The sequence below is a fragment of the Poecilia formosa genome, unplaced genomic scaffold, assembly GCF_000485575.1.
Source record: "Poecilia formosa unplaced genomic scaffold, Poecilia_formosa-5.1.2 Scaffold366, whole genome shotgun sequence".
In the NCBI taxonomy this organism is placed as follows: Eukaryota; Metazoa; Chordata; class Actinopteri; order Cyprinodontiformes; family Poeciliidae; genus Poecilia; species Poecilia formosa.
Window position 1 is genome coordinate 77,042 of NW_006800305.1, and position 14,362 is coordinate 91,403.

The window sequence follows — 14,362 nt, forward strand, 5'->3', positions numbered from 1 at the left end:
GTGGAAACTGTTTGCTGAGGATTTCTACAAATATCACAAGAAGATGCCTCTGTTTGCTTTTTTTTTACCAACTCAGAAAAGGTGGCCTGTTCCCCAGCATGATGTCTCTTTAGTTTAATAATTTAAAAGCATGTAAGCCTCCCATGACGTGCCTGAGGTAACAGCATTGATGACTCATCAGTCACCTTTATTGCCACGAATGTGATTTCTATTTTAACGTGCGGTGAAGTCTTTGAAGTGGAGAGCCAGAAAACAGCCTTACCTGTCGGAGAGTCGAACACAAGCCAAAGCTTTCAGCTGCTGCTTGGGAGAGAGTATTTACTGAAGAATCAGATTTAGAATCTACTCGAAGAAAGTTACACTGAGGTTGACGGCACATATTTATTTTTGACCCTAATCTATGGTCTACTAAGAAGAAATATTCTTTCTGTGTTAATATTGTGCCTGTACCTTAATATCACATTATAAAAGCTTGATCGTGTTATTAAATATTAAAAAGAAAAGCAACCTCAGTTTAAGCAATTTAGTTTCTTAGGTATTTGCAATTACTTCCATAACGTATAATTTTACAATTATTTACTGACAATGTAATTTTGAATTTAATGACCTTTTTAGTTTTAAATATATTCTATTTAGTTTTAGTATAAATACTGGCTATTTTGACATTGTATTTAATATTTCTATTCAAATTTTAAACAGTGATTATTATATGATTGTAATATTTTTTAAATATATTTAGATAATTTTAGCAACTTTTAAATTTATTTTTGTAAGACATAGACCATTTGGACTTTTAAATATTTTACACACAATTTGCTCTTCATGCTTTAGTTGTATTTTCTTTTATTTATCATAAAATAACCCTCAGAAAATCCAGATTTTGCAGCAAAAACAGAGACCAACGTTTCAACTAAAGGTTTTACTAAAGTGGAGGAAAATATACCAGGACAGATTTTTCAGTTTTTGGTTTTTAGACAGAAATTGTTAATTTTTTTTAACTTCTCCTTGTTTTTTGCAGTGGTGTGTTTTTAATGTGCAGTACTGACCCAGAATTTAGAGATGTTCTTCTCCACTGTGTCCATGTGCTTGCACAGGAAGAACAAGTATGTGAAAGTAATTAGACATGTTGGTTTGGCAACTGTATTAAATATAACTTTACATGTGCTGGACCTCTTCTGTAAAATGACTCTTGCTGTAAAAGAAAAGCTATTTTCTAAAGGAGACAGTCTGTCGTCATGAAAACGGTGATAATGACTTAATGCTGGTGTTGCTGATAGTTGTTGGCACCTCTGTCAGAGAGCGAGTGAAAAATCAGGAAAAACCAACGCTGCTTTCTTATTTCGATCTCGTTTTCACCTCTTAACGTGCTTTGTGTCCCCTCAGATCATCACCTCTGACAGCTCAGGCATTTTTTTTGGTTTGCATTTCTTCCTTTTCCCCGGAACACAAACCGTGTTACGTTTTGCAGGATAAGACAGAAAGTCGGCTGCTGGAGGACACGTTTCCCTGGGTGTGAACAGGTGAGGGGGGATTCCCTCTCAGTGAGGTCAGGACACCTGCGCCGCGTTAGATGTTAACTCCCAGGTGTTCACACCTCACGTTTTTATTTATTTCAGATTTCACAGGTGCTTCAGATACACTCAGCAGTTCGGAGGAGCCCAGGTACAGTCGCTCTGAGAGGAAGAGGCACAACAGAAAATTCAGTTCTTGTACGGTGAGCTCTTACACAAACTTCAAATATATTTACAATAATAAACAATCAATGATCCATACCATGTGATATTTACAGTTATTACAAACAGCAGGTGTTCCCAGCTGAGCGGGGCGTTTAAAAACAATTCACATTGTCTCGTGTTTTGATTCCGGAGAAGACGACAAAATAAAAACCCCTCCCTCCGGGGGCGAAAGAGTCTGGTCAAGTTAATGCCAAGAAATCTGTGTAACAATACAAACACTTTTAATCGTGTAATTAACAATCAATAACCACTTCTAGTTAGAACATCTCTGCAGAGACAAACTGAGAAACACTTACTAAAACAGTCGGTTTGTAACAAAATAACCGGTGTTCTCGTTGAAATGAAGGCTTTTTAAAAAAAGGAAACACTTTTTGTACAGGATCTTTACACAGCCGGAGCTTTCCCAATCGGATCGTTGACCATAGGAAGACGCGTCGCAGACATCAGACCTCACACAGATTGCATATGTTTTTTTCTTTTTAACTCTCTCTCTAAGCTCGCTTGCAGGTTAGTCGTTCCACCTAAGCTTATTTGCATGATAGTAAAAATTGCATACAACAATAATAGTGAAGCTTGTAGCATGATTAGCTTGACGGACAGCACTTTATAGGCAACCTTTAAAGCACGCTTCTCCGTTTAAGACGTTTAAGACACTTTGTTTTCACTGCCCGTTGAAGTTACACTTATAAATAGGAATACAAAGACTGGTGGAGATTATTAAAACAAAAAGAAGAAAAGAGGGGGCGAAAGTGACAAAGTTTCAAAATGAAAACTGTAATAATTACATCAGAAACACTGCATGAACCGCAAATAAATAACGTCAGACAACAGAACATTTTCATCCATTCACATTTCTAACTGTGTGGCATTTCACAAATTACAGTGACGAAGGTTTTGCAAAATAATCTAACATCGGCAGTGCCGTATAGTACAAGGCATTTGTTGGCATAGTTTCTTTAAGACTGTACTTTTTTTTATTTTTACAGGTACAATATAATGTCTATATATATTTATATTTATAATTCTTCCCTAACAGATAATAAGTACAGATTGAGCTCTTCTCAGAGATGCACCTGGGCTCTGGGTGATTGCAGTGATCCAGAATCACATTACGCTCTTTTGTAAAAGAATAACTTATCCGCCAGCAGGCTCCAGACTTGATACCTCATGATTAAGGCCTTGACAACCACTTGGTCCTTGATTTCATTTACTTAAAAAAAACTACATACATAAACACCTATCGAACTCCTGGGAAACTTTTTTTTGTTTCTTTCTTTTTTTTGTTTCCTTTCGGAATATAATCAGTAGCTCAAAAAGAGAAGTCAGTGTAAAACGACGTACATCGAGTGCAGCCAGCAAATATCCACGCCAACATAATTACAATAACTTTTTTTTCTTTTTGTGCAGGTTATTAAAATGATGCTTCAGTCTTTACAGTGATTCTTACAAGTTTTACAAAATCCAAAAAGTAGTTCTGGGTTTTTTTTCGGAGTCTGAAATGGGCTTCCAGTGTGTGTGATCACATATTTCCACATAAACACGCCTCGCCGGTCCGGACGCCGTACAGACTGAGGTCACGGCTCCGCCTCACGCTCAGCGTGCCGCCGTCGGCACGGTCGTCGGTCCTACTTGACCTCGTGCTCGGACTCGGCCTGCACCTCGGCGCCGCGGCCCAGGTGCTCCTCCATCTTGATGGAGAAGATGGTGGCGGTGGTCTGCGTGCTCTCGTCCAGCTCCTTCAGCAGCTCCCCGCTCTCCCTGAAGTCCGTCAGCTCCTCCTCGAAGGCGGGGCTGCTGCGGCTGCTGCTGCTGCTGCTGGTGTTCGCTGCCGTGCTGCCGCAGTTGTTGTTGTTGTTGTTGGCGGCGGCGTTGTGGTCCTTCGGCGCCTTGGCGGGGTGATTGACGTAAAAGCGTTGGTTCTGGAAGAACTTGATGATGGTGAGCTTGGGCAGGTCCAGCTGGGCGGAGAGCGTGTGGATGGCCTCTTCGTCGGGGTACAGGCCCACGTCCTGGATGAAGCTCTGCAGGATGCCCAGAGCCTCCAGGGAGATCTTCCCCCCGCCGCCGCGGGACTTGATGCCGCGGCCGCCCTCGTCCTCCGTCTCGGCCGGGGAGGCGGTGGACGGCTGGCGAGGCGGCAGTCGGGGGCCGGCGTTGCTCTGCTGCTGCTGCAAGGGCTGCTGGGAGAGAAGAGGCTGGGAGGGGTGGAGGGACAGCGAGGGCTGGTGCTGCTGCTGAGACTGAGGCGGCTGAGCCTGCAGAGAGAAAAACCAGAGGAGGGCAGGAACTGAGCAACTTTTCTGAAAAGATATGCTTTTAGGAGTAGTTTTACTCCTTACTTTTTCTTGGGTAAATTTATTATGAGATATTTCTACTCTAACTTGAGTAAAATTTCTGGAACGAAAACCAAACATGTTTTAACTAAAAATTACACATTCCTGCAGTTTTTGTTAATGTTTCATAAGTTTTTTATGGAAAGAAACTTTTCTTTTGCCTGATTTGTTATTTTTTGTTACTTACATGGATTATTGTCATTTTCGTCCCTAAAATACCAACATTTCCACTTAACTTTACATTTTGGTCCAACCGATTAAGTCAATTTTAAGTATTAAATGGTTGATAATTTGATCAGTTACTCTGTACCTGAGTAGACTTTCTACTAAATACTTTTTACTCCACTAGGCCTGTTGCAATAAATTAATTAATTACATGATAAATTAAAATAAACACAGTAATTTCCATTTACAGGATTTATCTTTTTCTCTCTTTTTCTAACAGAAACTGGATGACAGTGTTTAGTCTGGAGTTTTGGTCTCAACTGGCCCTTTAATTGAATGACAGTTTCATTTACAGAGACTCCATTATTCATCTTATTTGTTGTTTTATTTATTTTAGACATTTAAAATGTCTTCCAGTTCCAGAGTTTAATGTTCGTTACGATTTAAAGATCATTGATCTTTGAGAATTTGTTCTTGCACTATTATGCTATTATTTCCATCATATTACAACAACAACAACAATATTATCGTTTATCGCATTAACTTCAGCTGAATCTGTTACCCTGACAGGCCTTATGTGTGTGCTGGTTGGCTGTTGGCTTTACTGGGAGCTGAAAAGCAGCAGCATCACCCTCAGGTACTTAAATAACTCAAGCAGCAGAACAGAAAGAAAACCAGTGTTTCAATTCTGTCCTCAGCAGCTCATCAGGCTCCAGTGGCAGCCAGCAATAATCATTCCTGCGCTCAGTTCACGTAGCGACGGCGCGGCTGACTCGCCGCTGTCGATGGCTTTCGCTCCGGCTTCGTTTTGGAGTCCCGGCGGTACAAACACATGACACATTACTCGTAAAATGTCTCATTGTGTGGCTGGAGAGGGAGCGAGTGGGCAACTCGTGGTCCCTGTTGACCCGGTGAAATGGCTGCTGTTGTGTTTTCATTTCTGACTCAGACGCTGTCGATAGGTGTTTCATAATCAAGTTTGCAAAACAGCACTTTGCAGGGACTCGGCTCGCCAGCTGCATAAATGCACCCAGAGATGTGATTTTACTGTACCAATATACCGAGCTCCGGTAACTCTTGTTGAGCAAATGGGAGTTAATTTGGCCGACGTGTCGCGTTAGTGAAAGACCGGTGGAAAATATTTAAACCCTGTTTTTTTTATGGACAGTAAGGAGCTGCACCATTAAGTCAGAAATAATCTAATTTTATCCATCTACAAGCATTTCTGTTTGCTGCAAAGTCTGCATAAAAACTCCCTCATTCCATATCTGCTGCTAAAAGAAATCCTATTACCTTATTTATATCCCGTAAATGAGAGCCTTTGTGAAACAACTGGCCGTGTATCTAAGGAACCAAAAAAACAAATCAAGCAGTCAGCTGTGGCGCGGACTTTTAATAGGAGTATTATTGTGCTTCATTAAGATGTTTCTACCGTTAACTGAGCCTTTGTGTTATTTGTTATTCATACGCCAGATGTCTCGTATAAAGCAGCTCTGTTAACTAAGTTCAGCCTAATGATATCTTTGAAAACAGCTTTCTGTGAAAAGTAGGAACTTTGAAGTGTTGCCGTGGTTCTAATTTACAAGTGTTCATTATGACTGTTAAACGTTGTTTATTTATTTTCCTGGAATATTAGCTGAAAATACATTAAATGAGAAAAATTGTGTTTTTCACTTGTTTTTGACTCAGACTTTCAGGATCTCATAAGCAGATTGTTGTCAAGAGAGTCTAGCTCTGCGTCTTTACAAATTTATTCAGGCTGCAGAAATGATTCAGATCCAAAGGCAGTTTAATAACTGATTATTCTCTCCTATCAGATGACTCATTTAGCAACTAAATTGTCCAATAAAAGACGTAACTTCTATGAAACTAACCGTCTGGTTTAAATTGTAAGAAAATAAGCACAGGGAAGAAAAGTGTGAAACATATATTTCTAAATGTTTGGTTTAATTTCAGCTATAGTTGTGTTAAAAAAAAGTACAGATTGATAAAAAACATGTGGTCTCTACAAGGTTTTAAATGATGATGATGATGATGATGATCTTATTGCGTGAACAAACTTTGTTTCAAAAATATGTTTTTTGTTTTGACTTTATCGGAATATAGACAAAGTTTTGCTCACATTTTTAATGGAAACGTAGCTACTGCATGATCCACAAATCCGGAAAGCTGTAAAAAAATATAGACTAATAATGAACCTGTTTAGCTTTTGAACCATAATGAATGAAACACTAACCAACATTTTGATTTGTAAATGACGACACTTGAAAAACTTTAATGTTTCAATAGTTGATTTTTGTGTTTTTATGATGTAAAGCACTTTGAACTGCCCTGTTGCTGAAATGTACTACATAAATAAAGTTTAAATTCCTGTGACTGCTTGTAGATATCAAGACTTTTGTTGGTTTGCAGGGGAATACGGATGCATTTAAACTAGAATATTTTGTTATATCTGGTAGTTCATGATCAACTCAATGACTGCTGAATACTTTTGTTGGTGCAACATAAGCCCAAATCATTAACCCTCCACCACCGTGCTCAACAGTTCTGGTGGTTTTACTATAACGAAACATCTCTGCTTTGGTCTGATCTGTATAAATTACACTGGTTAACAGGTTTTGATGCTTATTTTGATTAAAATTAGTGCATAGATTTTTTTAAGGGAGAAGAGGCTTTTTGATGGCAAACTTTCTACGTTTGTTCAGACTCTTTCAACTGTCCTGAGCTTAAACATTTAAAGGGGTGGTAATATGTACATAAACCCCTTCTATAGCACAATCGAGTCACTATGTTGCCTTTAGTTGACTGAGACTGAAAATTAGATTATAACTCTTCCCAGACTGATGTTCAGGCTCACTAGTTGCTTCTTTAAAGTCATTGCTCATTTCTTTCCATCTTGGCGTTGTGCTGACATGAACCAGGAAGTGAAAACCTCAGCTTTTAAACAGGCGGTCCTCCATGTTGTATCCTATTATTGTGTGGAATCTGTTGTGTATTCATCAATTTACGTTAAACTGGGACAATTTTTGAACCTAATAAAAAATATTAATTGTATTATATGACATTGTAGGACATAAAAAGTGGATCTTTTGATAAGCAGACACTATAAGTGGGGTTTTCCTCAGTTTGTTTGACTGAACGTCTTGCTCACCTGAAGCTGGTCGGTGGAAACGTGGATCAGGTGTGACGGCCGCTCGTTGTGGTGCTGCTGCCCGGCGCTGCTCTCCTGCTCGTAGATGGCGTCGCGTTCGGCCTGCGAGAGGCTCAGGAACCGACGGATCATGGACAGGTTCTCCCACAGCGTCCGGTTCTCCGGAGACGGATCCTCTTTCCAGCGCAGCAGCTCACAGAGCCAACCCTAAAAGAAATGAGTGAGAGGAAAGATCAGCAAGTTACAGACTCATACAGAGGAGAATCAAGCAAAGTAAAGATTTATTTTAAATAAGGTCTAGTTTATAGTGCAAATATATTAACACACTTGAAGTAAGACAAAACTAACAAGTAACTTTTCAGCACAACATAAGAGCTTGTTTTACATCAATAACTCTTTAATATTGACGAAAACTTTATAGTTCCACTGGCAGATTATTTCACTGTAACATGGGAAAAATGTTTTGTTGTAAGTGAAAACTTGTGAAATGGCCACAAACAGATGCACAATTATACAACCATACACTTTGAAAAGCAGAAGTAGAGCCTTCTGCACAACAAACAAGAAAGCAACAAGTGGTTTCTGGATAGTAAGTCAACAACAAAACACTTGTCTTTTCTAGCAGCCATTGCACCGAGCATACAGCAGTAAAACCAGCTGAATTATTGACTTTAAAACTTTTATATCTTGCTGAAAAGTTACTTATAAGCTAGTTTTGTTCAATTGTGCCAAGATATTTGCACTAAAAGTAGACCAAAAATACTTGGAAAGATTTTGTGCATTTGCAGTGCAGACCTGTTGTTATACAAGTTGAAAAAACAACATTTAAAATTAATTTATTAATAAAAAGAGAAGAGGTATTTAACAAAAATGATTTCCAGCTCTAAAAGAAAAACAACAACACACACACACACACACACAAACTGAAGCTGCGGTGTGTATGCTCCTCCTCTGCAGCTGAAGATGAAGACGAGAGTGACTGGAGGTCAAGCGGCACAGCAGGAAGGAACAATTTAATGTGACAAGAAGCACACACTCTCACACTGAGCTGCACCCTCAGGAGGAAACAAGCGACTCGTGTGTTTGAGACGCTCCAGCAGAGGGCCACGAAACACAGAGCTCAAAGACGCCGATCAGAGAAAACCCATTTAACTGCTCAAACAAAACACCATGGACTGCCTGATTTATGACTCGAGATGTTTCTTTAAGGCTTAAAGTAAATAAGAGGTTCAGTTATACCATGAGTAAATGGTTCTGCATGTAAGGAAAAGAATTAAATGACTTTAAAGTGGAGAATTATAAAAGCACCTAACGAAATAACCCCAAAAAATGAGTTTACTCTTAGATTAGAAGGAAAGCACATAATCCAGAAACAAAACTCCACTTTTTTTTTTTTTTGCAGACCAGCTTCTTTCTTCCAAAAAGTCGGGCGATTCGTTTCAACTGAATAAGTCTAAATACATGGATTCAGTCGGAAAAGTTTGAACTAAAATATTTACTGAGATCACTAAAAGAAATTTGGTCAAAATTGTAATTACTTGTACATCAAAGTATCAGATGAGACGGGACTCAACATAAGTTTCAGAAAAATGTAGAGCCAATGCTGAACAAAAACAAAAACATGAGGCCTGTTCCGATAAAAAAAAAAAAGGAATATTGTCCAAAACCCTGAGAAGAAATAAAATGAAAAGATATTTACCAGCAATAACACACACACACCAAACATACTGGCCCCATTTCAGCAGGAACCACAAGGAAACTCAGCATGCAGAGATGAGTGAGAGTTATTTTAACTGCCCAAAGCTGCAAAGGATCGGCTTGGCGTGACCCACGGCTGTCATGAATTTGGGCTGGAGAGTAGGTGTGAAGTACGGACAGCATTAAAACTAACATTACAGCTGGAAGTCGCTGATTTCATGATGCTGGTTTCACTTCCACAAACACGCATCGTCACAGGATGTGCTGCGGCTGCTGGAGACTTTAAGGTGGTTTAAAGAAAAACTGGAGCTGGTGATCGTTTCAATCAACCTGACTGGGTTCACTCGACGTTTTCTAGAAAACATGAGCCAAACTGGATTTATTTTAAAGGATACTTTTACAAAACAAAGAAAAGCAAAAGTTGATTTCTGCTACTACTCTCAGCTGAGTCACTGAGCTTATATATGGGGAAGAATATTTTTGAGTCTGTGCAAATTTAACATTGAGACCAGAATTTAGCACAAAAATTAGGTTTTCCAACTGTTCATGTTCCTCATTTATTTAACTGTAATTGAAAAATTAACTTACTGTTATCACTAAGAGTTAAATGTTTTAGTTAAAGCAAATAAGCAACTTTTCACGAAGATATAAGAGCTTGTTTTAACTCAATAATTCCCTAATTTTGATGAAAAAGTTCTAGATCCGCTGGCAGATTAATATGGGAAATATGTCTTGTTAATTATATATTATAATTACACTTTTTGATCATTAAATGAATGCAAACATTTAGATTTTTACTGTAAAATAAACTGATTTATCCTGTTTATATTGCATATACGTATTCTTTACTCCTCTTGAGGTTTTACTTAAATATTAACATTAGCTGGGGATTTTCTGACAATCATAGAAACAATATTCATAATGATAATTATTAACAATCAATGTTATTGTTGTTTTTAAATATTGATTTGACCTTTATGAATGCAAATCCAGATCTATGTGCACCAAAACTCACTGCAAAGAATAAAAACATTCATGCCTGAGCAAAGATGGAGTTGGCAGCATCTGTAAACCTTTAAGCTCTGCTTCTATTTTCACATACTGATGCATATAGAAGCATATTTGAGAAACTTTACTCGGTTAAAAATTGGTTTGTGAAGTGAAAGAAGTGAAGATTCAGATTCGCAGCTGCAGAGACAGAAGGACTCTTCAGAGGCTCGGTGACGTGGTCGGACATGATGACCTCAACCAGAACAGCGTGAGTGTGTGAGTAAGAGCGAAACGGAAACACCGGACCTCTGCCCAAACTGCGGGAGAGGTGTAAAAGAACGAGGGAGGAAGACGGCGGAGGGCCTCCGGGTGTGAGAGCGTGTTTGTGGGCTTCTCTCTCGGCCCGGCGGTGCATCCTGGCAGCGTGACAGAGCGGCGCTGTAATCTCCCGGCCAGTGCGCGGCAGCACCTTTCATTTCCACGGGATTACACCGGGGCTGCTGGTCCGCGCACAAACACGGCGACACACACAGAGACACGCACGGAGGGCAGAGCCACGCCGCCACACTGCATGCAGGAGATAACTCAGCAGTTTGGTCGTCCCCCGTTCCAACTCCTCCCATAAGCCACATCAAACCCAGGAGGGCTTCTGGAGGAAGGCGAGAGCAGGAGAGGCATAAAGAGCAGAGGAGGATGGAGGAGAGAGAGAAAGGGAGAGATGGGTGGGGGGGATGGGAGGAAGAGGAGGAAGAGGAGGGGAGCAGAGGGGGCCATAAAGCCTGCGTGCCCACCTTGTTCCTTTGCCACGTTTATTGTTGCGTTTTTAATTTGCATGCAGAGGGATTTGGACGGCGCTCCGGTTGGGCTGTCTGTGGTTTCAGCTGATTCGGTATTGAAGAACACACACACACACGCACACACACACACTCACACACCACCACACAGCATCTTGTCAAAGCCAGAGAAACAGTACCCAAGCCCAACGATGGAGTAATCCAACTCAAACACTCCCCAAACCAGCAGGATTAAACCCAAAGCAGCAGAGCCAATCAAACAAAGGCGCGACGTGAACTCCATTTCAATGCCAGGAAGTCCATTTGATTAAATAAACTACCCAGAGTTTATTAGTTCACAAGTATGAATGTTTTTTTTGTTTGTTTGTTTTCTTTTTGTATGTGTGTGTTTGTGTGTTTGGCTTTTTTCTCTCACTTCTCTGCCAGTTCTGGGGCGGGTGTTGAGCTTTTAAGGAAAAAAAAAAAATCATGTACCACAAAAAGAGAATTTACCAAACATTTCTGTTTTATGCTAAATGGATGCCAAGCAGCGGTTAACTCTGCTCCCAGCCAGCACTGAGGACAGTGGACAGTCAGCATTTTCCATGGCAGTTTCAAGAGCTTTGTTTGTGTTTGTCTAATTGCATTGCTTCCACAGGCCAGGCAGAGGCAGCGAGACGGGAAAAAAGATCCACATGGAGAGCCAACGGAGGATTTCCTTCAAAATACACAATGCAGTTAAATTAATAAGGAATAAACTAAAATACTGTTGTGCTCAGATGTTTCCATGGACTCAGGGTTTTTTTTTAACTGTTCCTGAAGTTTGTTGAATGTTTTTTTTTTTTTTGACAATTTCTGGTTGTCGATGATGATGATCCATTGCATCTGGTAGTTTCTCCTTTTGAAATAGAAAAAGTCTAAAGATTTCCCTAAAAATCTGAAAAGTTTGTTTCCACAAGATGGAAAAGTCTTTTGGAGTCATTCTTAAACGACTCTGCATCTAAAGATTATTTTGGTTATCAATTAATCTCTCCATTAAAGGCCCATTCTGCCTTTTTTGTACAATAAAAAATGCAAATAAACACAAATAATTCAATTCCTTTAAACAATAAAATGAACAATTTATTGAATTTATTTAGTGAACACGATCATGTGGAGCAAAAGATGCATCTGCATTGAAAAAACTCCTTCTAACATGTGAAAAGCTCAGCCTTTTCTGCTTGACTTAACATTAATGCAGTGCGGAGCGATTTTGTTGATTATTTTCTGGATTAACAGATTAATAAATGGCCAGCAAAAGGGGCTTAATAAGAGATATTTTTACAGAATTTGATCCAGATGAAGCTAAAACTGGGCCACTTTAGGAGATCTGGGTGGAACATTCTTAAAAAACGTTGTTGTTTTTTTATTTGTTAAATGCAAACAGTTTAAATTCTTTGTATGGTTTTCGCTTAATTACTGAAATTGTCGTTTCTTGAGTCACTATACTCCATGATTAATCTGTTACTAAATCGATGTATCATTTTAGCCTTAGCCAATACCTTTCCAATGTCAGAAAAAAAATCCCCCAAACTGCCTCCTTCATATGAAGGAAAACTGGTCAGGATGTTCAGGAACAAACCACGACTCAAGTCTGCATGAACTGGAAACCATCAAAGACAGTCCTGACCTGTTTGCATAAATTGGGTGGAATAATAAAGAAAAGCTTCAAATTCTTCAACTTTACCTCAAATCAACAGTTAGACGGTTAAAACTTGGACACGAGCGGGGTAGGATGTTCCCAAAGACACATTGAAATTGGATTTAAAGAGGAAAAAGCAGCAGACCCACGCTGAGAATTATCCAAAGCCTCATTATCAAACTTAATGAAAATATGTGGATAATTCCTAAAGACCCAACAAATTCCAGGAAATCAACTAATTAAATTAACTCTACAAATTCTGGCGAAAAGAGAGACGACAAGCATCCAGCCTGAATTATTCATCTCCATATCAGCGCCATCCACAGCAGAAGAGCACCAAGGTGTTCCTCATTGTTTGAGTTTTATCATTTTTAATCAGCCCATCATAAAAAACACAGCGGTCATGCTCATGGTACGTGTATGGAAACCACTTTAATATCTGTACATTTTAATAAACTTCAAAGCATCAACATGATTCTATGCTTAACATTCCTGCACTCTTGTGATATTACCGCCCAGTTGCAAATATGTTTTCCCCCTTATTGTTTAATGCAATTTGCCGAGCCTCTCCACTGCAGCTGACAAGCACCGACTGCTCTTGATTGGATCACAGAACTTGCTGCCCCTGCCGCTAAAGTGTCGCAATATGTTCCAGAAAACAAAAATCTAGGGCTCTTCAATGCAGTGTACTCTGGGTTTTGTTGTAGATCACTAAGGGCTCTCTATAAATAAATAGAACAAGTAGTTCAGAACAGGCCCGGTTGTCGACTAACAGGGGCGTTTATGCATCACTCAGATTTTCCCATGTTACAGTTTAATCATTCTGGTTAAAAGAACAGCACAGAGACAGGAACCAGAAGACTTAGGGAACTTGCAGTGACTGATAAGAAGAAATACTTTCATTTACAGATGACCTGCATTCGCATGAGAAACAGAAGTAAGATGGTTACTTTTAGTAAGCAGGCTGTGAAGCCTCATACCTCACATCAAACCGCGCTATAATAAACCGCATACTTGTGTGGCTGAATTCAGAGAACAACGTCTGAGAGGAAACAAAAACCAAGAGCTAAATTATTAGTGAGGCCAAAATGTCAAACGTCTCTAACATCCAGTTTTTTGTTTGATATGTATGAGGTTCATTTCATCCACAGTTTGCAGCTGTTTGTATAGAACATATTGTTCTGGGATCATTTGGACGTGTTCGCCTCCAGGAATGTGCTGCGTTATCAGACGTTCAGTGAATTACTCTGTAGGTGAGCGCAGCTACGCCACACCCAGCCGGGCTTTCACACAGAGGAACGTGCGTGGCCGGCGAGCCTCCCATCAAACTCTGATGACCTCCTCACTGGGAGCGCAGCCGCTGGCAGGTGGCTCCACTTCTTCTGAGCAAGTCATGTAATCAAGTCAAAATGTAGAAGTGGCCTGTATTTCAAACTAACTTGGTGCTCATGCAAACCTCTGATGAGAGCGACAATGACGAGAAGTTGGCGTGTTACGTAAAGAGCAATGCATCGGGTTTAATGGGGTCTGGATAAAATGGTGATTAATCAAGAAATCACTTTGCCACAACATGACCAGCCACTGGAGCCACGGTACCTTAAAAATACGCCTGGTCCTGTCGGACGTGCCCTTGCCAGAGAAATGAAAGATGCAAACCCACAGTACGACTCCTACCAAACTCTGGTACGCAGTGCTAAAACCGTCCAACGCGCCACTTAGACATCCTTTGAGTATCCAGGTCTTCAATTACCGTTTAGACTGTTGGTTGCTATGGTAACGACACGTAAACACCATTGAGAGCGTCATGACTGCGCCGACACCGCCTTGATATGCCT

The 14,362-nt window shown here is 40.0% G+C and overlaps 1 protein-coding gene across 2 annotated transcripts in view; it reads right to left on the reverse strand.

The window, feature by feature from the left end:
• Positions 1-1,569: 1,569 nt before the first annotated feature.
• satb1b (SATB homeobox 1b) overlaps positions 1,570-14,362 on the reverse strand; it is a 74,652-nt gene continuing 61,859 nt past the window's right edge. For both annotated transcript variants that reach the window (XM_007574979.2, XM_007574977.2), the window contains 2 exons: positions 7,386-7,592; positions 1,570-3,991 (listed from right to left, as the gene is read on the reverse strand). In XM_007574979.2, the coding sequence (XP_007575041.1) occupies positions 3,362-3,991; positions 7,386-7,592 (837 nt within the window). In that variant the 3' untranslated portion in view covers positions 1,570-3,361. The remainder of the gene's footprint in view (positions 3,992-7,385; positions 7,593-14,362) is intronic.